Genomic DNA, 24,037 nt, shown 5'->3' with positions numbered 1-24,037 from the left:
GTAGTTTCGGTAATTGATGTGGATGTAATGAACTATTTTCCTTATGGCCCTTAATATATTTGATGTTGAATTTAAAAAAAAAAATTTATATAATAATAAAAATACATTGACTTAGAAGATTTACCACTAGAATTAATCGCCTGTTTCGTTGGTGTAAATATAATAGTTATATAAGTATTAGACAAAATAATTATTACTATTTAAGGGAACGTCAAAAAAAAATTATTAACCGTTAGAAAAAGAAATATATGATACTCAAAAAGAGACTTGTACCTTAAAAAAAAAGACTCGTATTCCAAGTAAAAGTAGTTTTACAATTAAAATAAAATAATGAAAGAGAAGAGATTTTTTTTTTGAAAAGGAGAAGAGAAGTTAATACGATGCTATATGCTTAAGTCATGCATATCAAAATATAATAAAAATAATAGAGTATAGTGTAATATATTAAAATATAATATAATAGAATGGAATATAATAAAAATAATATAGTATAATATATTAAAATAATATAGTATAATATATTAAAATATAATATAAAATAAAATAATATATTATATTATTTATATAATATGATATGGTATGAATAATTGAATATAATATAATAATTTGATACAGGAGAGTAATAATAATAGAGAAAACAACAAAGCATACGAAAATACTTGAGACTAATTAAGGCCGGGTGAAACTAGTTCCTATAGCAGCCGCCAAGAGAAGAAGAGCAACATCATTAGGAGGATTAGGGACTATGAGGAAAACAATAGCCTATTGAGCACCTGTTTTTGCCAAACGTTATATATACATATTACATTCACCGTAACACCCCGACTTTATGGGGTAACAAAAGTAACCCTTTAAGAAATAAGCATGTTGTTTTCTTTAAGAAAACATAAAAAGTGCACATAGTTTTTTTATTTTGGTTTAAAAAAAAAATCAAAACATGTCATGCATAATTCAAAATAATAAATAAATATACCTCCGACCTTGACCAAGAAAAGTACTTGAAAGCAACATCAGCTATACAACAAATGAATACAACACAACATGACATAGTAGAGAAGAATCATAATCAACTATGAAATCCTATGAATAAAATGACTCCATAAGTATGATATACAACCCTACAATCCCAAGGCTAGAGGACCACAAGAAAGTTATGTACCGGAACATAACCTATCCCTTGAATACATACTCGGCTGGTCAAAACTCTACGCTCTCAGCTCAAACACAGCAAGCACTCTACCCAAGAAGGCACGCATGCCCCATAACTCTATGACAGTGAGTCCCCGGAGGAACTCTCCTCGTAGCTCGAGATACGTCATGCCTCTAGTCCCCAATCTGGTGGCGACGTATGAGGTACATCCATAGGACACCCTTTAAGAGTGTGAATGTCAAACACTTTTAAAGTGCGAGAAAATAAATTAAGGGTGTTTTCAAATTTTACCAATAAAAATGACTTAACTAGATGTGAGATGATGACAATAACAAGGGTTAATGGTCAAATTAGTTCATTAGTTTGTAAGTGAGTTTGATTTTAGTCTCTCTGAGGAAAAATGACGTTTAGTGGCGATCAATTTTACAATTACTGACAGTTTTTGACCGCTGTTAAACGTTATTTTTTCTTAAAAAGACTAAAATCAAACTCGCTTACAAACTCAATTATTAATTTTTTTTTTTGTTGAAAGGAGGGACAAAGCCAACTCAATGATTAATTTGACAATTAACTCCATTGAGAATTTTCAAAAACAACTCATTAGAGTAGACAACCTCGATCTTCCACCTTCAATAGAAGATACCCTTTTGAAGATATCCATGTTTGAACTTTCAAGAGTATCTCCACTCAAGGCATATTCCTTTCCTTCCATTCTCTCTCACTGGTTCACATCCAACCACATGGACCCAAATTCACCTTTCATCTCTGTCTACGACGTCGTCACCCTATTCCAACCCATCATCATCGTTAATTCATTATCATCACCAAATATATCTTCAATTTCACTGCTAGTGACTGGAGCTGTGTGAGCTCCAACAATGTCTGTAGCGCCTGTTTTACCACGCGGATATTTCTTAAACCTTCGCACACCCAGTCTACGATGTGGTAGTCCTACACCCATTACACACTTTTGCTGCTTCAATGTCCGTCGCAGGTTGTCTGCAAACGAGAATGTAGTAGTTGCCCATGTTTCTCAACTCTTTGGGTAACTTTCCAATTTCCTTTTGTTCTTGTATGTGAATGTGATTGCTCTTCAGATTCAGCATTTGATTTCTTATATTGTTCTGTTTTTTTTGAAAATATTATTTCATTTTGCATTTTTTGGTTTAGCCTAGATGTAGGGTAAAATATGCAAGAATTCCAACTTCTCATATTTTCAGTTTTGCATTTGGATCATGCCTTGCGCTAAGTGGATTTTTAATTTTTATGAACTTGATGCGTTTGTTCCACATAGCCAAGTCTATCCTTAGTTCCAACCTCAGTGCATAGTCCATATAAACATAACCCATTAGTAAGGGGCGGGGTCGCCTAAGAATATAAAATACATGCCTCGCCAACATGGCGCGAGAAATACCTAAGTCGCCAATATGGCGTGAAGAATGCCTGAATGATCAAAAGAGACAGCTAATACATATAGACAATGTGGGACCGCCCACGTATGGAGATGTTGCCCGCAGGATGAAGAAGTCATGTCTAAGGGCTTGCTAAATGTGAGGTGGCTCGCCAGATAGAGAATTGCTCGCCAAGATGTGGAGTCACTCGCTAGGTAAGGAAGTCGCTCACCAGATAGAGAAGGCATAAAGGAACCGAATGAAGGAGTCGCCAATGGCTGGTCACTTCAGACCAGTCCAATATTAATCACAAAATTTTCTTAGGATGTCTTAGCCAAATGAGCAGTGTCTTTTATGAAAGCTCATTGACGTATGTTGAATGTAATGTTTTGGTAAAATTATAAGCTTGAAGATTTATTAGTTCTTTAATTATTTATGTTTTGCCTATGTTGCATCTATAAAGAGATGAGTTTGTTTATACAACATAGACCCTCCTGAATGATGTTTATGTTTTTGGCCCTCTTAGGGTGTTGCTTTGTTATTTTGATTCCTTTTTTTTACTATCATTATAATTATCAGCACAATTAAATTACCTTTACGTTGCAGAAGCAGAATTAGATGCTTTAAGCAAGAAGGTGCGGAAAATTTTGAGGCTGTAAAACCTAAGAATATACCAGAACCAGATTCGCAAGATAGCTTCGTTAATGAGGTGCAAATAAAAGGTAAAGGGGGGCATAACAAGACAGAAATCTCCTTCCTGGCAATGATAGCAATTGCATTGGGCATAGCTGTAATAGCAACATTAGCTTCCATTGGCAACAAACCTATTCTTGGATCAACGTTTCGTCCACAGATTCTAGCAGAAGGTTCTTCCTCTTCAGCAGTCGCCCCCGCCCCTGGTGGTTTTGCTTTCAAATTTTTTGGATACAGCGTCATACTTCCTGAATATGCACCAGGGTACACCCTGCTTCCCTTACACTGGATAATACTGATAAACATATGTGCTGACTGCTGATGAGAGTGTCCTCTTTGTCACTCATTGCAACACTTTGCAGTTACACTTTAGCTGTTCTCAAAGTTTCAACACTTTTATTTGAGTTGAGCAGTGATTTCAAATTGGAGGAACACGTATTCTTGCTAGTGTATGGGAAATCTATTCATTTTATGGCTGCATATTTGTTGTTTTCTTGTAGATTTAGTTATGTTTTCTTAATATTGTTGTTTGCTATTTCTGTTACTTGGACTCATCTATGCATCTAGGACAAGTATTTGTCATATAAATTTACTTGAAACTATCACTGTTAATGAGCACAAAAGTAAACTTTTGACCAGAACAAGAAATCTCTTGCTACCAGACTGTTTCCATGTAAACATAAAGTATATGCATTTTTTTCCCAGTACAGTTACTGTTGAGAAATCCCACATTGACTTGAGATATGGCCAAGATAGCCCTATATATGTGATGGAAATCCTCACCTCTTGAGCTCGCTTTTGGGGTAGAGTTAGGTCTCTCAAATTCTAATATGGTATAAGAGCCTATCATAGATCCGTTAAGTGTAGAGCACCCGTATATGGGCCACCCGCAAATGTTTATTTTTGCATATTCCATGCTCCAGATGTCCAGCCCTGGGCGCGTGAGGGGGTGTGTTGAGAGGTCCCACATGACTAGAGATATGGCCAAGATAGCCCTTATATAAAAGACAATCCTCACATCTTAAGCTAGCTTTTTGGGTAGAGTTAGGTCTCCCAAATTCTAATAGTAACAAAGGATATATATATATATAGAAACTCTGCCAATTGTTACTTTGTGGAGGGCTTTAGACATGAAATCATATTAGATTTGAACTAGAAGAAGAAAAAATTAGGCTTGAATGAGTGATTTCATGAGCAATAAGCTGGGAGTCTGAAGTGAAAAGTGCTGGTTCAGAAGTATATGTTACTGGAGTTTCTAGGTGGCTGCAAATTTAGTGGACAAGAATGGAAACTTATGAATATAGGCCAAAAGTTGCAATGCATTTGTTTTTAAAATGAGTAGGGAGTGGTTTTTTTTCCCCTTCTTTTGTCTTTTGCCCAGACTAATTTGTTTGGGATCCTAGGACATGGAGAGATAATTTAGAGGCTTGATATGGTATCATGAACTACATTCAAGAGTAGCTGGCTGAACCAATGTACTACAGATTATATTATAAATGTTCAATTCACTTCATTATTTCCCCTATCTTCATTTTAAATGAATACCATTCTGCAGAAATTACTTTTTTCCGAAAATTTTGAGTTGGTATCTTCACAGGACACAATATACTAGAAGAAGAAAGCATAGTTCATATTTTCTGTGTTTATTACATGAACTGGGTTGTGTATGTATTATGCATGATCACGAAACAACGTATAAGAGAAGAAAATTTATAAATAGATCTTTTTATATTAAGCATGAATGGACTTGTTTGTGTTTCCTAAAAGTTTTTATATTTAAGTCACATGCTCACAGCACTTATTCCTCATATTACAGTATCGTTAAGAGGTGCCCTAAAATTCCCCTTGAAATTTTATTTCATTTACTTTTCATATGTGCTAACCGTTATCTGAATTCCCTGCAGATGGGTCTACTTTTGGTTGCTTATGGCTGCAGGCTGTGGACTTTTCATTAGTGAAGAGGCTTTAAATATTTGGGTCTGTGCTTTTCACTGGTACTTCTGTTGCTTCTTTGCTTTTCAACTGTAATTCTCCCCATAACGAAAACATTTTTATGGTTTCACTATTATTATAATCGTTTAATTATCTTTGAGGAATTGATTAGGTTGGTATATCAATAGCAAGGCTTCTGTCTCTGGATGGAACATGGCAGTCTTTGGCAGAATCTTTCTCAAGGAACGCTTCGTACATCATATCAACTGTTCTATGGGTTTACTGGTAATTAGCAACTTCCATCTAAACAGTCATGTACTTCTTTTACACGCATTGTTTTACATCCATTGAAAACTACTGGTGATTCCTTTCAATTCACATTGTGTGGCAATTTCCCTGTTATTAGAACTTTTTCGTCATGGAATGTATATTGTACTTGAAAACTCTGTATTTCAGGGGAGTGTGCATCAGTGACCTGATACCCTTTTACTTGGGGAAGCTTTTCAGACAATCTGGTGTATCTGGTGATGTTTCTTCAAAGGTAAGTTCTACATATTTTCTTCTGAACCTGAATTGGTTAGGTTCATAATGATACATCTGGAAATCAAATCCATGTAGGATGGGAAGAATGGGAGCTGCAAATTAAGGCTTAAGCTTCTCTGTATTTGCCAATTAGTTGTCAATGTTTTCCTTCTATTCCTAAATACTCTCTTTCTGGTTAATGTCAATAGCTAGGAGTTGGCAAAGAAAAAGCTTTGGAGATCACAAATGTTGTACAAAAGTACGGCAATCTTGTTGGTTTTGGTAAGCTCCAAGAACTTTTTATTATGCAAAGCAAGTGCTTTGATTTACGAAAATTTGGGAAAACTGAAATCACTTGTCAAAACATTAATCGAACATATATTTCTGGGTTATACCTGCCCATGTCTTTGTGTATGAGTATAATATAATTTTCTGTGCCAAAGTGCACTATTGTTTATGATGTTCTTCTGATTGACATTTGGCAGTTGAACGATTCTCTCTTGGAGTGAGAAACCCTACAGCTTTTCTAGCAGGCGCCTTGGTTAGTGAATGAAACTGTTTGATGTGCTAGCAATTGTGGATCTGGTTTGCCAGTTTTTTTTGTTTTTGACCTTAAAGCAAATATTGCTTGCATTATGCTTCAAACACTCACAGGCACAGCCCTTTACTCGTTTAATCGAATAGATTCGCGTTGCGTATTTGATGAAGTTAAGAGGGGAAAAAACCACAAGAAATTACACTAATAGCATAACACATTGGAAATTAGTATACAGATACAAATTTCAGCTACAAATTCACAAGAAGGGTCAGACTAAATAATCATTAGCTGGACACCAAGATGAAGCCAGATCAATAGATCTTTCTCAAAGTAAAATTGGTTTTAATAATTTATTTTTAAATTTCTCAAGTTCCTCTGAACCCATAACAAAACTATGAACAAACAAATAACACATTCGTAAACTTTGTCTACCTCTTTATAATCAATTTACTCTTCTTCAAGTGCAGGGTATTTCTCCAAACTATTTTTTTGCAGGGGTGTGCTGCGGGGGTCTGTTCACACTTCCCATTCAGGTGAATATGAGCCCGTTCGGAACAGGCTTATTAAAGTTTTTCTGTAGAAAAAACACTACATAGGCTCTAATAAAGGCTATTTCGTTTGCATCCAAACGGGTTCTATGAAGCATAGAAAATAACAGGAACGTCTATCTTTTCTTTCTATATATTTTTAAGTGCTTTAACCTAACTTTTCCTTTTCTTAATGTGATCACTCATCAGCTTGGAATAGGATTCCTTTTGAGGGAACGCCCTATGTTTGCTCTTGCTACTGTGGCAACTGTTGTGGTATTAAAAATGTGATTTTGAGCTTTTAAATTCTTGTTTAGTTAGAAATGATGTGAACTTGACCTTTTTATTTGTACAGGGGTTTTGGACTATTTTCCCATATGCTGTGGCTGCTTCAACTGCTTTATTCTTTTACCTCAGGCGGCGTTACTTGTCCTAGTGCTTGGAATGCTTTATAATATTTAGAAATATTGATTCCAAATATGTATATAAGTGATCTTTAAAGTTAATTCATCTATTTGTTGAACCTTTTCCTGCTTATATATCACGAATAATGTTCTCTTGACGTCTCATTTCCACCTTCATTTTAGATAAATGAGAAGAGAAGAGAGAGAAATGAGTGATATGATTTGTGATGTGATAGGAATGCAGAAAGAGATATGAAGAAAAATGTGTGGAAATAAGATGAAAAAGAAAGTGAGGTGTGTATATATCATTACTCTATATATCACCCAGGAAAAATCATCAATCAATCACTATGGCTGATTAACCATATTTGTTGGGCTAGTTGTCAGCTAATGTAAAGTCTTAAATCTTGTAATGTTAAGTTTTGTAGTCTTGTGATCACGTTAGCTTTTGTGTATATTGGAATGGGCAAACCCCTTGTTAGAATAAAGCACTCACCTAGGGGCCTGTGTGTCCTTGTACACCGCTTATACCGCTTAAGTGGAATAAGGGTGAAGGGCGAGCGATGGTGGATGCCTGGATGGAACCCGCTAAGGATAGGTGAAGAGATTTAGAAAGTAACATCCCGGAGGTGGGAGTTACACTTGTACAAACTCTTGGTCAGAGGGAATATAGGGCTAATGAGCAGATGTCTCATGCTTGTGTGTCGGGTTCTAACAATGTGAAATTTTTATTCCTTATATATTAATTTTTGTTTCCTACATGGAGTATAGAAGGACAAGTATAAAAAAAATTCATCATCTCATCTTCATCACTCTTCCCTTAATCATGAAAATGAAGAACCCGGATCAAAACCCAGAATTTTAATGAAAGAAAAATAAAAAAAGTTTCTTTCTCCATTTTGAAAACCAAGAAACTATCTCCAAAATTTCCGAACCTATCATGAAAAATAAAAATAAAAATTCCTATGACAAAAATCAAAAAATTCAAAACCATTTAGAAAACCTAGAACCTATCTAAAAAAAATACCTTCTAAAAAAATATGAAAAACCTAGTTCAAGAAAACCTAGAATCTATCTCCATTTCCTTCTTATTCATGCTTCATCATCACATAAAAAAATTCAGTTCTTCTTCCTAACAAATCCAGATCTAAAATCCATCCCTATCGTCACAAACGACTTAGGTATGACCTTGTCGCTGTTTTAGAGTAACGTTGAGGGATCATGGTCTCGCCATAGAAGTCGTAGGCGTGTCATTGTTTCCACGAGCAATAGGTTGATCCCGTGAGAGGAGGAGTGTGGTGGCACTTCTTATTGTTGCCTCGTACGCGACGTCGTTGTGTCACAAAGGATCATATGCGGTTTATTTTGAGAGAGATAGAGGAGGACGGTGATGGGTGCACAAATGAGAGAAGATTGAGGGGAGACAGTACTTTTAGAGTTAGAAAAGGGGGATGGGGTTGATTCAGGTTTTTTTTTTAAGAGAGGGGAGAGGTGTTTTAAAATGAAGGAGAAGAATTGAAAATTTTCTGGGTTTGGTTTGATTTTCAATGGAAGAAGAGAACAAAGATTAACTCAGCATTAGAAAAATGAGGGGTTTTTTATTTTTTAATAGACAATTAAATAAATTTTTTCTGGAATTAGAATTGTTTTAGGTTTTTTTAAATAAAAAGGTTGAAATCTTTCCAATGTACTAAAAAAAATAAAATAGTTGAAGTTGTAAAAAGATGGTAGAAAATAAAGATGACCAATTGACCGGGGATGAAGATGATAGGGTATGATGAAAAATCATTTTATTTTATTTTGGTCCCTTTGTGTTCCACGTGAGCATTTTAAAATTTTTAAAAAATCCACGTTGTTAAAAACTGACACACGAGCATGACACATCAGCCCTCAATTGGGTGGAAGGATGGAAACCTCAAACAACAAGTTAAGGGACTGATTTCGTTGAAAATTTTATTCAGTGACCAATACTAATAATTATCTAACATAATTAACCCATAAAAATGTCACTAAGCAGAATCGATCTAGTGTAAAATTTATTTTTAGTACTCAATTAACACAATGTTGTTACGTTAATTAAATAAGATAAAATATTTTGACACCCATATTAATATTATCTAGAGTACAATTAGCTTTAGTGAAAGACAAAATGGTAATTAAAATATAAATATTTAAAAATTAAACATTACAAATAGCTTTAGAAAGCTCAAATTCATGATGGTAATTTATGACCATGGTATTTATAAATGCATCGGTCGGTTAAACTGTTCCACCAAGGAACAATGCTGGTGATCGGTCCAAAACGCTTAAAAAATCAAAAGTGTTGTTTCACTATAAAGAATATTTAAATTTTTTATTTCATTTCAATAATATTTGTTCGGAAAAAATATTATGTAATTTTGAGTCCAAGTTTACTTAATTTTGATTACTATCATATTTTGAGGTAATTGTGTTCTTTTTAAAGAGAATTAATTTTTAGAGTTTCTAAATTATATAATTTCACTTAAACTTTTCTATTTATTAGATAGACGAATAAATTTATATTTTTTAAATTGTAAAGTCAATCATAATAGGTTTAAATGGCAAACGACTGATTAGTTCAAGTGGTACATACTTGATTCCCCTTGAGTAAAGTCTCGGGTTCTAGTCTTATAAATGGAAAAAAAAAACTCTATTACAAGAGTTTGATCCACCATGATGTGGATGTTCCCCACTCCACCAAGGTTGCCTCCTCGAGAAGATACCTGTATGCATAAAAATATAGAATTTAATGCTTGTCCAAGTCAATTTTACTTAAATATAGAATTCAATGCTTCAATTTATTAGTGCATTAAATATTATTTTTTTATTTAAAATATTTAAATATGATAATAATAAGTATATTTAATACTTATTCAAGTCACTTTTATTTATCAATTTTATGTACAATATTTATTTATTAGTGCATTAAATATATAATTTAATGCTTGTCCAAGTCAATTTTACTTAAATATAGAATTCAATGCTTCAATTTACTAGTATATTAAATATTTTTTTTATCAACAATATTTAAATATTATAATATTAGGTATATTTAATACTTATTTAAGTCACTTTTTCATATTACATTTAATATGTTCAATCAATTTTACTTACATCATATTTTAGTCTATTTAAGTTTATTAAATAGTTTTAATCTTGATCATTCATGATTAAATCTAACAATCATGATTTATTCTTATTTTCTCATATCAAATTATTGTTATCATAAGATACATCACATATACATACATACATATATATATATATATATTTAATTACAGATAAATATTGGTAAAATATATTATGAGAAATTAATTGGTATTTTGAAAAGAATCAAAAGTCTTAAATTTTATATTTGACCAAAATCTTAAACTGGCATATACTCTCTCCGTTTCAATATAAGTGTCCACTTAGAAATGATACACGCATATTAAAGAATGCAATTAATTTTGTTAATTTTTAAAACATAATATTTATTTTCTTATTTACCCTTTAAAGTGTATTATTATCTCTCTTCATTTATTGTTCTTATAGGGGCATTATATGGAAAAACATCAAATAATGCTTCATTGAAATTCTAAGTGGACATTTATTATTGTAAGATCAAGTTTTGATCATGTAGTACAACTCTATGTTTTGATGATTACAAGTTAACTATTAAGTATGAACAATTATGGTACTCTAACGTGTTCTCTAAGTGTTTACTTGACAGGCTCTGATTCTGATCTAATTACACATAAATCAGAAGCACTTTACTCAAAGAGTTACCTACGCAACGCTTTCGCACTGTCTATGTTCAATCTGAACAGTAGAAACGCTTCAGAAGATCTGAAGATAGTTAAGCTCTGATGTGGATTCAGATCACTTGAAGTTCTGAAGACCAGAAGTTCTGAAGATCCAGACGCTCTGAAGATCCAGACGCTCTGAAGGTTTAGACGCTCTGAAGGTTCAGAAGCTCTGAAGGTCCAGAGGCTCTGAAGGTCTAAAAGCTATGAAGGTCCAGAAGTTGAGAAGTGAAGACTCTGAAGTCCAAGAGTAAGCTGGCTCTGAAGACCAAGTACTTCTCCTCTGAGTTCGGAATCAGAAGTTACAAAGGTCAGAGGATCCATGCTTCCCTCTGACTCTGATCAACAAGCTTCACAAGTTCCAACACGAAGCGTCGCTCTGATCAGAAGTCAGGATAAAGGTCATGTCACTATCCAAAGTACAAAAGCAATTGTACTATCCTGACGACCTTACCTAACATGCTCAGCCACAGCAGAACCTGGTAATCCCATATCTGCCCTCCAACGGTAGCATCTCCATGCAACGTCCAAACCCTAATCCTTGGAGTATTTAAAGAGGCTGAAGATTGAAAGATGCCGCAAAAGAAACTTATTCACGCGCAAGCAATATTCAAATTTTCTCTTAGCAATCTTTCTTCAAACCGAACTTAGTGTGTTTACTTTAGCTTTCTGAAAAGCATTTCTTTGTAAACCTAAACTCTTAAATAGTTGTTTATTTGTTCCTTAAGGAGACCAAGGTTGGTTAGATCCTTGAGAAGACTAAGAGAGTGAATCTTAGTGATAGCTAAGTCAGTGTATTGTTAGTTAGTCACTTTGCAGGTTGCAAGGGCAGTTGTAACAAACTCTGATTAGTGGATTGCCTTCATTCTAAGAAGGAAGAAATCACCTTAACAGGTGGACTGGATTAGCTTGAGGGATTTATCAATTGAACCAGGATAAAATCATTGTGTGCTTTCCTCAACTCTTATCTTAGTACCTTTATCCTTGTGTTTGAAGAGATTTATTTAAATCTCAAGTTGGACGAATTTTTAGTTTTAAAACGCTATTCAAACCCCACCTTTCTATCGTTTTTCATACCTTCAATTATGAAACAAAATGTACTCTCTAAATAGACAGTTATTTTAAAATGGAAGGAGTATAAAGGAAGGCCAATATAAATTTGGTTGCGTAAATCTCGCAATAATATAGAATAAGGATTCCTTATTAATTTACTGACTTAATGCATATGGAAAAATGTCAACTAAGTAACTAATCACATTAATATTTATACATAACCTTTGACTCATAAGCCAACATCATTAATGATTTTTGTCTAAAATAATATCTTCCCCCTCCCATCGTTCTTCTATATAATAGTTCCTCAACTATATATTGCTATCATAACATTCTCCATCATATTTCTTATCAAGAATCATATTGGATTACGTATTGTCATCATGATGACAATTAGACACCTAGCATTTGCAATGTTTGTGCTGGCTTCAACCATTCTAGTTTTAGAAAAGGTTCTGTAAGACCTAGGATTTTGGAATTAAAATAAATTAATTAATTTCCACCTCACGCATATGATTCTGTTTAAGCGTGAGAGGAACTCGACTTATGTTTGATGTTCGGATTAGTATAATGAGAAAGAATAGTTCTATAGTCGCTATAGGTTATAGCACGAGTTTTATTCACTTCCGCCTTAGGGCGAAAACGTTAGTTAAAGGCTAATCTGCTCTTAAAGCACTGTAGAAGCAGAATTCAAAAGTATTCAGAGGAATATAAGAACTTCTCTTATTCCTTTCCATGACCAGTGTTTCGACAAGAAACCCTGGACTGTACGAACGATCGATTTCGATTCTCGGAAGTTTGCCGAAACCGAGTTCCTGGTAACTCAAGAACCTTAAAACGAACTGTAGATGAAGACTTTTTCTATTCGGAGCTTCAAACAAAGTTTCCATCCGCGTAGTCTTATTCCGTTCAATGATACGAACCTTTCTTCATAAGGAAGTTTCTGCATCTGACATTCGCTGCAAAAAGTAGTTTTTCGGGTTGAATTATTTCATACCGCTTTTTGGATCGTTTCATTTATTCCAAAACCTTGATTCAAGTTCTGGAAACTTGACATCGGAAACCCACTCATAATTTACAAGGTATTGCACCGGAAAAATCGGAATCGGGAAATATTTATTTTGCTGCGTTTTTGACCAATCTATAAATAGTTAAATTTCAAAATTTCTTCATCCTCTGCACCCATTTGGCCGTGGCTTTGAGGGAGAAGGAGAGGAGGAGAGGAAAATTACATTTCTTGCCCGATCGTCGTGCCGTTCGTTGCTACGTGTAGACCTCGAGGTACTGATGTTTTTCCTTACCTCTGATCGTAAATTCTGTCGCTTTTCTCTATGTCTTTCTGTGCTCAAAGTTTTGAGCTTTTTGTAAAACTGTCCAAATAAATTGATTTCCCTGTCCAAACTTATTCCCTACATGCCCAAGAGCATGAATATCCAGTTGTTTTCCGCTGAATCTCGCCGAATCGTCGCAGAGATCAAATTTAGTGGAAATACCCATTTTCTGACAGAGGTTCCACTTTTTAGTTCGAAAACTCTCGAGTGAGCTTAGCGTCAGTAGGATTAGTTGTTATAAATGTTGTTAGGATCACGCTCATCCAATTTATTTTTCGAAATTCCGATTTTGAGTTTCCGAGCTAAAAATCTTGACCAAATTACCCCTATTCTAGTTTTCGATCCGATAATTTTTCTGAGAGTTTCCCTGGCCTAGATATCGCCTAAGAATACCTAGGAATTGATTTAGATTGAAGAAAAAGTTCAGAAACCCTATTTTCTAAAGTGGCCGAAACCTGTTTGTTAGGGTACCGTGTCCAAGAATATTTTTTGGGTCTCTATGACCTGAGCCATTGCGTAGCTCTTTCAATTATCGAAATTTTGGCGTTGGTTTCGTGTCATTCCGAGTTATGTAGCTCAAGTTATGCGCATTTTAGCGAAAACATGTCTTATTGTCCATTCGTGCCTAAATGTCGAACTCTAAAGCTTCGAAAGCTTCTTTTTGGGTTTTGTTAGTGTTATTAGTTGTATTGTTCCTAGCGACTAAGCAATTATACTTTGCTTAAGGTTTGGAACGAGTTGAGCTGAGGAAAGAGACTTTGGAGCAATTGGTGAGGTTTCACAACTGAGGAGGACGCCTAGGGAACTTGCTGGGTTCGGGAGCTTTATTTTGGATTGGACTGGGATGTTGAGCTTGGATGGAGAAATTGGCTAAGGTAAGGGTAACTTGGTTTTAGCGCGTCTTCGAGTCTTGCATGTTTTTATCGCACTGCATGCGTTTGGGATGAAGATGTTTAATTTTGATTGGCATTTGATTATGACTGTTGTACTGAACTGGGAAAATGTTTTCTGGAGGCTTCGACCGAGTGAACTTATTGAGACGTGTCTCCGTTTTCTGAGAGGCTTCGGCCGTTTACTGGTTTCTGTCATAACTGATTTCTAGTTGATATGATAGGGTTATGTTTTCCAACACTGAATTATTGATTCATCGCTCAATAGAGCTTGATGTGTTTGTGCTGATATGAAATTGAGTTGACGTATGCTTGTTGATATTAAGAGTAACATAGGGTTACTCTGTCTTGATTATTGGATTTGAAATTGTTGATATATATTTGTGCATATGCATTGTTGAGTTATACTGTGTGGCCTGCGTGGCGTACTGTGTGGCCTGAGTGGCGTACTGTGTGGCCTGTGTGGCGTATTGTGGGGCATGTGTGGCATACTGTGTGGGCTTTGTGCCGTTGTGTGGAGCCTGTGTGGCATATTAAGTGACAGATCAGTGGTTTTCGTTCCACGTGATTGTCCCGTCTTGCGAGACACTTTTGATTTGACCTACTGTGTGGCCTTCATGGCGGACTGTGTGGCCTTCGTGGCGTACTGTGTGGCCTTCATGGCGTTATTAAGTGACAAATAAGTGGTTTTCGTTCCCCGTGATTGTCCCGTCTTGCGAGACGTTTTTTATTTGACCGACTGTGTGGCCTTCTGTAAGATCAAGTTTTGATCTAGTAGTACAACTCTATATTTTGATGATTACAAGTTAACCTTTTGATATGAACAATTATGGTACTCTAACGTGTTTTCTGAGTGTGCTTTTAACAGGTTCTGACCTTGTCATAAATTCACACAAATCAGAAGCACTGTGCTTAAAGAGTGATCCTAGCAACGCTTTCGCAATCTCTATGTTCAGTCTGAACAGTAGAAAAGCTTCAGAAGATCTGAAGCACATTAATCTCTGATAAGGACTCAGCTCACTTAAAACTCTGATGGTCCAGACGTTTTGACAACCCAGATACTTTGAAGGCTCAGAAGTTCTGATGGTGTAGAAGACTCTGAAGATCCAGAAGCTGAAGAGTGAAGACTCTGAAGTCCAGAAGCAACTGGCTCTGAAGACCATGTACTGATCCTCTGAAGTGAAGATCAGAAGGTACAGCGGTCAGAGGATCCAAGCTTCCTTCTGACTCTGATCAACCAGCTTCACAAGTTCCAACACGAAGCGCTCCTCTGATCAGAAGTCAAAACGAGGTTAAAGGTCAAGTCACTATCCAAAGTACAAAAGCAAATGTACTATCCTGACGACCTAACCTATATTCTCAGCCACAACAGAAGCTGGAATTTCCAGAACTGCCCTCCAACGGTAGCATTCCGATGCAACGTTCAAACCCTAATCCTTGGAGTATAAATAGAGGCTGAAGATTGAAAGAAGCAGCTAGAAGAACTTACACACGCGCAAGCTATATTCAAACCTTCTAAGCTTTCTTTCATCTTGAATTTCATTGTGTTTACTATAAGCTTTTTAGAAGCAATTTCTGTGTAAACAAGAACTTCATATACAGTTGTATAGTTTGCCTTTAGGAGATCAAGGTTGATCGGATCCTAAAGTAGACTAAGAGAGTGAATCTTAGTGTGAGCTAAGTCAGTGTATTGTTAGTCACTTGTAGGTTTCAAGTGCAGTTGTAACATATACCTGATTAGTGGATTGCCTTCATTCTAAGAAGGAAGAAATCACCTTAACGGGTGGACTGGATTAGCTTGAGTGATTTATCAAGTGAACCAGGATAAAATCCTTGTGTGTTTTTCTATCTCTTATCTTAAGCACCCTTGAGTCTCGAAAAGATTTGTTAAAATCTTAAGGTGGAAGTTTTATCTTGAAAACGTTATTCAAACCCCCCCTTTTCTACCGTTTTTCATACCTTCACCTTCGTGGCGGACTGTGTGGCCTTCGTGGCGTACTGTGTGGCCTTCATGGCGTACTGTGTGGCCTTCGTGGCGTTATTAAGTGGCAGATTAGTGGTTTTCGTTCCACGTGATTGTCCCGTCTTGCGAGACGCTTTTGATTTGACCGACTGTGTGGCCTTCGTGGCATACTATGTGGCCTTCGTGGCGTTATTAAGTGGCAATGTGGTGGTGATTGTCCCACGTGATTGTCCCGTCTTGTGTGACGTTAAGTGGCAATGAGGAGGTGTGTCCTATCATTGTCCCGTCTTGTGAGATGTTAAGTGGCAATGAGGAGGTGTGTCCTATCATTGTCTCGTCTTTCGAGACGCTATTCATTGACTCATATTGTTGGTTTTATTGATATCTGATTCGATGTTATATTGTTGAGGTTATTGATATCTGATTTGATGTTATATTGCTGAGGTTGTCGATATCTGATTTGATGTTATATTGTTGGGGTTGTTGACATCTGATTTGATGATATAGATTGAGGTTGTTGTTATTTGATTTGATGTTATATTGTTGAGATTATTGTCATATGATTTGATTCTATACTGTGGAGGTTGTGGATATCTGAGCTGTTATATGCTGTTAAGTTGATGTCTGAATAAATGTTACATTGTTAAGTTGTTGATATCTGAGTAGAAATACTGTTGAGGTTGTTGATAGTTGATTTAAATCTATATTGTTGAATATATGTCGTCATTTATCTTGAATTAAGTTGCTAGTTTATGTGCCATGATATGCACTTAAATTTGAATAGCATGCTTTTCCCTTTCATACGTGGTAATGGCATGGAGTTAACCCTTTTTATTTGCTACTTGTTATTTGGGCACTTAACGCTATTAGGCGATGGAGAATCTTCGATGGAGCTTGACCTTCGTACGAGTCGAAGAGGAGAACTCGAAGATCTGTGGAAGACTTGAAGAATAGAGTCGGGTGTAGAGTTAGAGCTTTGAGTTAGAGAGCTAACCATTATTGGTTTAAGCTTGCATAACGATTTTAGAAATTTATATTTGGGGTTTCGGGTACTCGCCTTGTTCAAGGCTTGATGTAAATCACTTTGTTGTTGGGAGTATGCATGACATGTTTTGGAAATACATTTGAAAAGAGAAAAAAAAAATATACGCATGGTTATAAATCTTTTTTGAAAATATTGCATATTTACTTTAATAGGTTACTAAAGTGACACCCGAAAATCGGGGCGTTACAGGTTCCAGGCATCTCAGCTCAGCTTGAATGCAAAGGCAACTTAACTGCCATAATGACTCAATGTGAAAATTTTGTTAAAAAAAAAGGGTCGAAAATTCCACCATCAAGCTCCTGTTGTGAGACCTTAAAAAATGTCGATATCCCTTGCCTCTGCAACTATATTACCAAGATTGAGATTCTGATTAGCATGGAGAAAGTTGTCTATGTTGCCAAGACTTGTGGAGCCGAAGTTCCTTCTGGAACCAAGTGTGGAAGTAAGAATTTAACTCATTTTATTTGGTACCATATATTTATGTCACTATCTTGTTTCTCCTTTTAACAAGGGACTAATAACATAGGTGTGCTAGATTGTTGAATTTTTTCTTATTTTTATTTGTTATATATGTTTTCATTATTGTGGCCTTTGATACTAACAATGACCTCGCTTATTTAGGTTATATCGTCCCTTCATCACCTCCAATGGTATAAACTACAGCATTCAAGGCGCATGAAACTTCTATGACCTTGATATCCACCTATATTAATAACTATGTCATACATATGTATACATGGCATGCGTCTTTATTTTTTTTTCTTCCTTTGATTTATTATGTCAAGTTTGAGTTTTAAATAAATACAGCGCTAATTAAAGACTAGTTTGATTTCAGTGTTTCTTTCTCTTTCATACTAGTTCGTTTTATTTTAGAGTTTATTTTAGAGAATAGGAATTTATTTTAGTCTTTCAGCGCTAATTAAAGACTATGAATTTATTTTTTAAAGAGAATTAATTTTTAGAGTTTCTAAATTATATAATTTCACTTGAAACTTTTCGATTTATTAGATAGACGAATAACTTTATATTTTTTAAATTGTAAAGTCAATCATAATAGGTTTAAATGGTAAATGAGTGGTTAGTTCAAGTGGTACATACTTGATTTCCCCTAAGTAAAATATCGGGTTCAAGTCTTATGAATGGAAAAAAACCTCTGCTACGATTACTTCCACATGATGTGGATGTTCCCGACTCCAACATGGTTGCCTCCCCTGGATGATACTGTATGCACAAAAATATAGAATTGAATGCTCAAGGCTTAATTGCACTTTTCGTCCTTGATCTATACCACTTAGAGATGGCAGGAAAACCCAAACCCGCGGGGCCCAACCCGAACTCGACCCGAAATTTTGGACGAAACCCGATTTCATGGGGTTTGGGTTCGGGTTTGGGTTTCACCCAAATTTTAAAACATGTTTGGGTTTGGGTGTGGGATTGATTAAACCCGCACCCGCACCCAAACACGAAGCCTTATGCATGTAATTACCAGCCCTTATATATATATTATTAAAGTTACTAAGTAGAGTTTTCTTTAAAGTTACTAAGTAGGCTTATGTTCATGAACTATATTTTTTTCCTTTGTATTGGAATGATGATGAGGTTTAATCAGCTTATGTTCAATTTGTTCTCTTATGTACATGTTGCTTTCGGGTTGATATTTTTGGTTTTTTGCCGGTTCGATGCTCACATTGGGTTTTGGGTTTGGGTTCGGGTAACCCGATACCCAGGGGTTTGGGTTTGGGTTTAACTTTTACACCCATATTAAATTTGGGTTTGGGTTTGGGTTTGAGTGTTAAGTTTGGATTTGGGTGTGGGAATTGCCAAACCCGCACCCATGGGGCCCATTGCCAACTCTAATACCACTTGTGCAATTTTGGTCCCCATTATATAAAACGAGCAATTTTGGTACACTAAAAATTAGGATGTGATAATTGGGTCCTTCCGTTAATTCTCCGTTTAAATTGGCATATGTGGCATTCATTAATGATGTGTCACTGACACTACTCCACTAGGATTCATGATGGGAGAGATTCGTTTTTCTATTTATGTGTTTTGTTTGTTGATTTATGGGTAGTAACCAATGGTTATGAAGAAGAACAAGATGTGGGGTTTCGAAGAGAATGGTGGTCGTGGTAAGATGATGGAGATGGAAACGATGAAGATGACCATGAGGAACAAGTGAGAGTAGGGATTAGCTGATGAAGATGACGATGAAATAGATGAAAAGTTTGTTTATTTTATTTTATTTTAATTTTCCCTTTGTGGTGCAAATAGCAATTCCACACATCACTTAATATGTCCAGGGCAGCTAACAACGTTAGTAATTTGACGGAGAATTGACGGGAAGGACTCCATTGCCACAAATTAATCTAAAGTATACAAAAATTGCTCCTTTTAAACAAATGAGACCAAAATTGCACAAATGATATAGATCAGGGATGAAAATTGCAATTAAGTCAATGCTTAAATATAGAATTTAATGCTTGTCCAAGTCAATTTTATATAAACATAGAATTCAATGCTTCAATTTGTTAGTGCATTAAATATTTTTTTTTTATTTACAATATTTAAATATTAGTATAATACTAGTATATTTAATACTTATTCAAGTCACTTTTATTTACCAATTTTATGTACGATATTTATTTATTAGTGCATTAAATATAGAATTTAATGCTTGTCCGAGTCTATTTTACTTAAATATAGAATTCAATGCTTTGATTTACTAGTGCATTAATTTTTTTATTCACTGACCAATACTAATAGTTCTCTATCGATCAAGGACCAACAACATATTTAACCCATAAAAAATGTCATTATTCAGAATCGATTTGGTGTAAAATTTATTTCAAGTACTCAATTAACACAATGTTGTTATGTTCATTAAAAACATGTTAAGGAACTGATTTCATTGAAAATTTTATTCACTGACCAATACTAATAGTTCTCTATAGTTCAAGGACCAACAACATATTTAACCCATAAAAAAATGTCACTATTCAGAATCGATTTGGTGTAAAATTTATTTCAAGTACTCAATTAACACAATGCTGTTATGCTCATTAAATTAGATAAAATATTTTGACACCCATAATAATGTTATCCTGAGAAAATTAGTTTTAATGAAAGAAAAATGGTAATTAAAATATAAATATTTAAAAATTGAACATTACAACGCTTTAGACAAAATGATGATTAGATTTTTGTTGTTACTAATTGCCCTTACCTTCGATGTCTCCTTTTTAGTTTTGTTCTCAAATCTGTGAATAATACATCTTTAACTTTCGAAAAAAAAGCTCAAATACATGATGGTAATTTATGACCATGGTACTTATAAATGGATCGGTCGGTTCAACTGTTCCGCCTAGGAGCAAGGTTGGTTCAACTGTTCCGCCTAGGAGCAAGGTTGTCCAAGTCAATTTTACTTAAATATAGAATTCTATGCTTCAATTTATTAGTGCATTAATTATTATTATTTTATTTAAAATATGTAAATATTATAATATTATGTATATTTAATACTTATTTAAGTCACTTTATTTCTACTTTCAAAAAAAAAGTCACTTTTTATTTCTCAATTTTATGTACGATATTTATTTATTAGTGCATTAAATATAGAATTTAATGCTTGTCCAAGTCAATTTTACTTATATATAGAATTCAATGCCTCGATTTACTAATGTATTAAATATTATTTTTTTATTTTACAATATTTAAATATTATAATATTAGGTATATTTAATACTTATGCAAGTCACTTTTATTTATCAATTTTATTATATTTCTTTACGATATTTATATAATACTATATTAAATATAAAATTTAACTTTTTTAAACAACATATTATATGCTCAAATCAATTTTACTTACATCATATTTTAGTATATTTAAGTTTATTAAGTTGCTTTAATCTTGATCATTCATGATTAAATCTAACGGTCATGATTTATTCTTATTTTCTCATATAAAAGTATTTTTATCATAAGATATGTTATATATATAAATATATGGGGATGTATCTCATTAGAATGATGATATTATGTGAGAACATAAGAACAAATCACAACCGTTAGATCTAATCATGAACGATCCAGATTAAAACAAGCTAATAGTCATGTGATCACTTAAAAATGTCATGTGATTTTTTTAAAAGTGACATGACTTAGTGTTTTAATCAAGACCATTTATGATTAGATCTAACGATCGCGATTTATTCTCATTTTCTCACATAAGATCACCTTAATCAATAAGATATATATATAGAGAGAGAGGTATTATTTACTATTTACAGACAAAAATATTGGTAAAAGATATTATGGGAAATTAATTGGTATTTTGAATAGAAACAGAAGTCATAAATTTTATATTTGACCAGAATCATAAACTGGCATATACTCCCTCTGTTTCAATATAAGTGTTCACTTAGAAAGGATGCACACATATTAAGAAATACAATTAATTTTGTTAACTTTTAAAACACAATATTTGTTTTCTTACTTTACCAGTTAAAGTGTATTATTATCTCTCTTCATTTACTGATCTTAGAGGGGCATTATAAGGAAAAATATCAATTAATGCTTCATTGAAATTCTAAGTGGACAGTTATTATGAAACAAATATGTACTCTCTAAATGGACAATTATTTTAAAATGGAGGGGGTATAAAGGAAGGCTAATATAAATTTAGTTGCGTAAATCTTGCAATAGTGTAGAATAAGAATTCCTTATTAATTTCCTGACTTAACGCATATCGAAAAATGTCAACTAAGTAATTAATCACATTAATATTTATACATAACCTTTGACTAATAAGTCAACATCATTAATGATTTTTGTCTAAAATAATATCTTCCCCCTCCCATTGTTCTTCTATATAATAGTTCCTCAACTCTATATTGCTATCATAACATTCTCCATCATATTTCTTATCAAGAATCACATTGGTCATCATGATGACAATTAGACACCTAGCCTTTGCAATGTTGGTGCTTGCTTCAACCATCCTAGTTTTAGAAAAGGTTCCAGGCATCTCAGCTCAGCTTGTATGCAAAGGCAACTTAACTGCCATAATGACTCAATGTACAAGTTTTGTTAAAAAAGAAGGGCCGAAAATTCCACCATCAAGCGCCTGTTGTGAGACCTTAAAAGATGTTGATATCCCTTGCCTCTGCCAACATATTCCAGGGCCGATTATGAGTCAGATTAGCATGGAAAAAGCTCTTTATGTTGGCAAGACTTGCGGAGCTGAAGTTCCTTCTGGAACCAAGTGTGGAAGTAAGAATTCAACTCATCTTATTTGATACCATATATTTATGTGACTATGTTGTTTCTCCTTCTAACAAGGGACTAATAACATACGTGTGTTAGATTGTTGAATTTTTTATATTAGTTTTATTTGTTGTATATATGTTTTCACTGCTGAGGTCTTTGATACTAACAATTACCTCTCTTATTTAGGTTATATCGTCCCTCCATCACCTCCACATTCACCTCCAGTGGCATAAACTACAACATTCAAGGCGCATGAAACTTCTATGACCTTGATATCCACCTATATTAATAACTATGTCATACATATGTATACATGGCATGCGTCTTTATTTATTTGTTTCTCTTCCTTTGGTTTATTATGTCAAGATTGAGTTTTAAATAAATTCAACGCTAATTAAAGACTAGTTTGATTTCAGAGTTTGGTTCGTTTTATTTTATATACTAGATATTATACCCGTGCGTTGCACGGGTTTATTTATAATAGTTTTTTAATATTATATGAAATTTACTATAGAGTAATTATCTGAAAATGAATATTAAAATATTTCTTCAATATAAATATAATAGAAAAAATTATTGTGTTTAGACATCTAAATAGGGAGTATTAGAGTTTTTCTATGCATTAAATTGCTTGTATTAGAGATCTCTTTATGTAAATAAATGATATTACTGTAATTTAATAAATTTTTGGGTTAATGATCAAATTAGTCCTTGAGTTTGTAAGCGAGTTTAATTTAAGTCCATCTGGAAAAAATTACGTTTAGTGACAGTCATTTTTACAATCATTGACAGTTTTTGACTACCACTAAACTTCATTTATCCTCATAGTAACTAAAATCAAACTCGCTTACAAACTCAAGGATTAATTTGACCATTAACCCTAAAAAAATTTGAAAAGGAAAACATATATTAATAACATAAGAAAACTTGAGAAAATATTTTTACTACTATATAGGTCATAAAACACATTTGAAAGTATTTTCTTCAAATAATACACGCATGCGATACATTTAATAGTAAATATTTTATAGAGACATTTATTTAATTTTTAAAATATTTTTCTAGAGTGTTCATTAATAAATTTTGATCTAGACTATTATTTAATTTAAATTATTAATATTTTCTACATATAAATATATTTATTAATTTTTCCCTCAATTTATGATTGATAGTTAATATTCTAACTATTGTTAAAAACTACTTAATAAAACTTTTTTTTATAAGAAACTGAAAGTTGACAATTAATAGTTAATAAAGTTAATAACATAAAATATTCATCAATAATTTATTATTATCATTATTAAGACAAATCACAAATAAATTTAAAATTATTTTTAAAATAACACGCAACTACATTATAGTTAATTTAAACAACATACAAAATCATTTCATATTTATAAGTAAATTTCGAAATATATATTTACAAAAAGTATATAACCATTAACTAATTTCAATATCTAACATGTTTATTTTATTTAAAAGATATTACTTTGTGCTATTTTATATTTTTTTTTCAACCTT

The 24,037-nt window shown here is 33.7% G+C and overlaps 3 protein-coding genes across 3 annotated transcripts; all 3 read left to right on the top strand.

Annotated features, from left to right (window-relative positions):
* Positions 1-1,761: 1,761 nt before the first annotated feature.
* Positions 1,762-7,315, top strand: LOC130729349 (uncharacterized). Its single transcript, XM_057581075.1, has 10 exons — positions 1,762-2,195; positions 3,148-3,498; positions 5,139-5,211; positions 5,339-5,451; positions 5,623-5,707; positions 5,898-5,970; positions 6,174-6,229; positions 6,694-6,759; positions 6,964-7,029; positions 7,109-7,315. The coding sequence occupies exons 1-10, from the start codon at positions 2,029-2,031 to the stop codon at positions 7,187-7,189; spliced, it is 1,131 nt and encodes a 376-aa protein (XP_057437058.1). The 5' UTR covers positions 1,762-2,028; the 3' UTR covers positions 7,190-7,315.
* A 5,084-nt stretch (positions 7,316-12,399) lies between these two features.
* On the top strand, positions 12,400-17,901 carry LOC130719655 (uncharacterized). Its single transcript, XM_057570269.1, has 3 exons — positions 12,400-12,468; positions 17,435-17,687; positions 17,867-17,901. Exons 1-3 carry the CDS (start codon positions 12,400-12,402, stop codon positions 17,899-17,901), a joined length of 357 nt encoding a protein of 118 aa, XP_057426252.1.
* Positions 17,902-22,194: 4,293 nt separating this feature from the next.
* On the top strand, positions 22,195-22,749 carry LOC130732457 (non-specific lipid transfer protein GPI-anchored 11-like). Its single transcript, XM_057584502.1, has 2 exons — positions 22,195-22,519; positions 22,703-22,749. The coding sequence occupies exons 1-2, from the start codon at positions 22,195-22,197 to the stop codon at positions 22,747-22,749; spliced, it is 372 nt and encodes a 123-aa protein (XP_057440485.1).
* Positions 22,750-24,037: the final 1,288 nt, after the last annotated feature.

Source organism: Lotus japonicus, chromosome 1, assembly GCF_012489685.1.
Source record: "Lotus japonicus ecotype B-129 chromosome 1, LjGifu_v1.2".
Taxonomy (NCBI): domain Eukaryota; kingdom Viridiplantae; phylum Streptophyta; class Magnoliopsida; order Fabales; family Fabaceae; genus Lotus; species Lotus japonicus.
This window is presented reverse-complemented; position numbering and strand designations above follow the sequence as displayed.

What these genes read in the sequence shown, in the direction of transcription:
- LOC130732457 (XM_057584502.1), top strand. Translation starts at nt 22,195, where the DNA reads ATGATGACAATTAGACACCTAGCCTTTGCAATGTTGGTGCTTGCTTCA. An exon ending in TTCTGGAACCAAGTGTGGAA is followed by an intron (nt 22,520 to 22,702) that starts GTAAGAATTCAA and finishes TCTCTTATTTAG; the next exon opens with GTTATATCGTCCCTCCATCA.
- LOC130729349 (XM_057581075.1), top strand. Translation starts at nt 2,029, where the DNA reads ATGTCTGTAGCGCCTGTTTTACCACGCGGATATTTCTTAAACCTTCGC. An exon ending in CATGTTTCTCAACTCTTTGG is followed by an intron (nt 2,196 to 3,147) that starts GTAACTTTCCAA and finishes TTTACGTTGCAG; the next exon opens with AAGCAGAATTAGATGCTTTA. An exon ending in CTTTTCTAGCAGGCGCCTTG is followed by an intron (nt 6,230 to 6,693) that starts GTTAGTGAATGA and finishes CTTCAAGTGCAG; the next exon opens with GGTATTTCTCCAAACTATTT.
- LOC130719655 (XM_057570269.1), top strand. Translation starts at nt 12,400, where the DNA reads ATGATGACAATTAGACACCTAGCATTTGCAATGTTTGTGCTGGCTTCA. An exon ending in CCATTCTAGTTTTAGAAAAG is followed by an intron (nt 12,469 to 17,434) that starts GTTCTGTAAGAC and finishes GGGGCGTTACAG; the next exon opens with GTTCCAGGCATCTCAGCTCA. An exon ending in TTCTGGAACCAAGTGTGGAA is followed by an intron (nt 17,688 to 17,866) that starts GTAAGAATTTAA and finishes TCGCTTATTTAG; the next exon opens with GTTATATCGTCCCTTCATCA.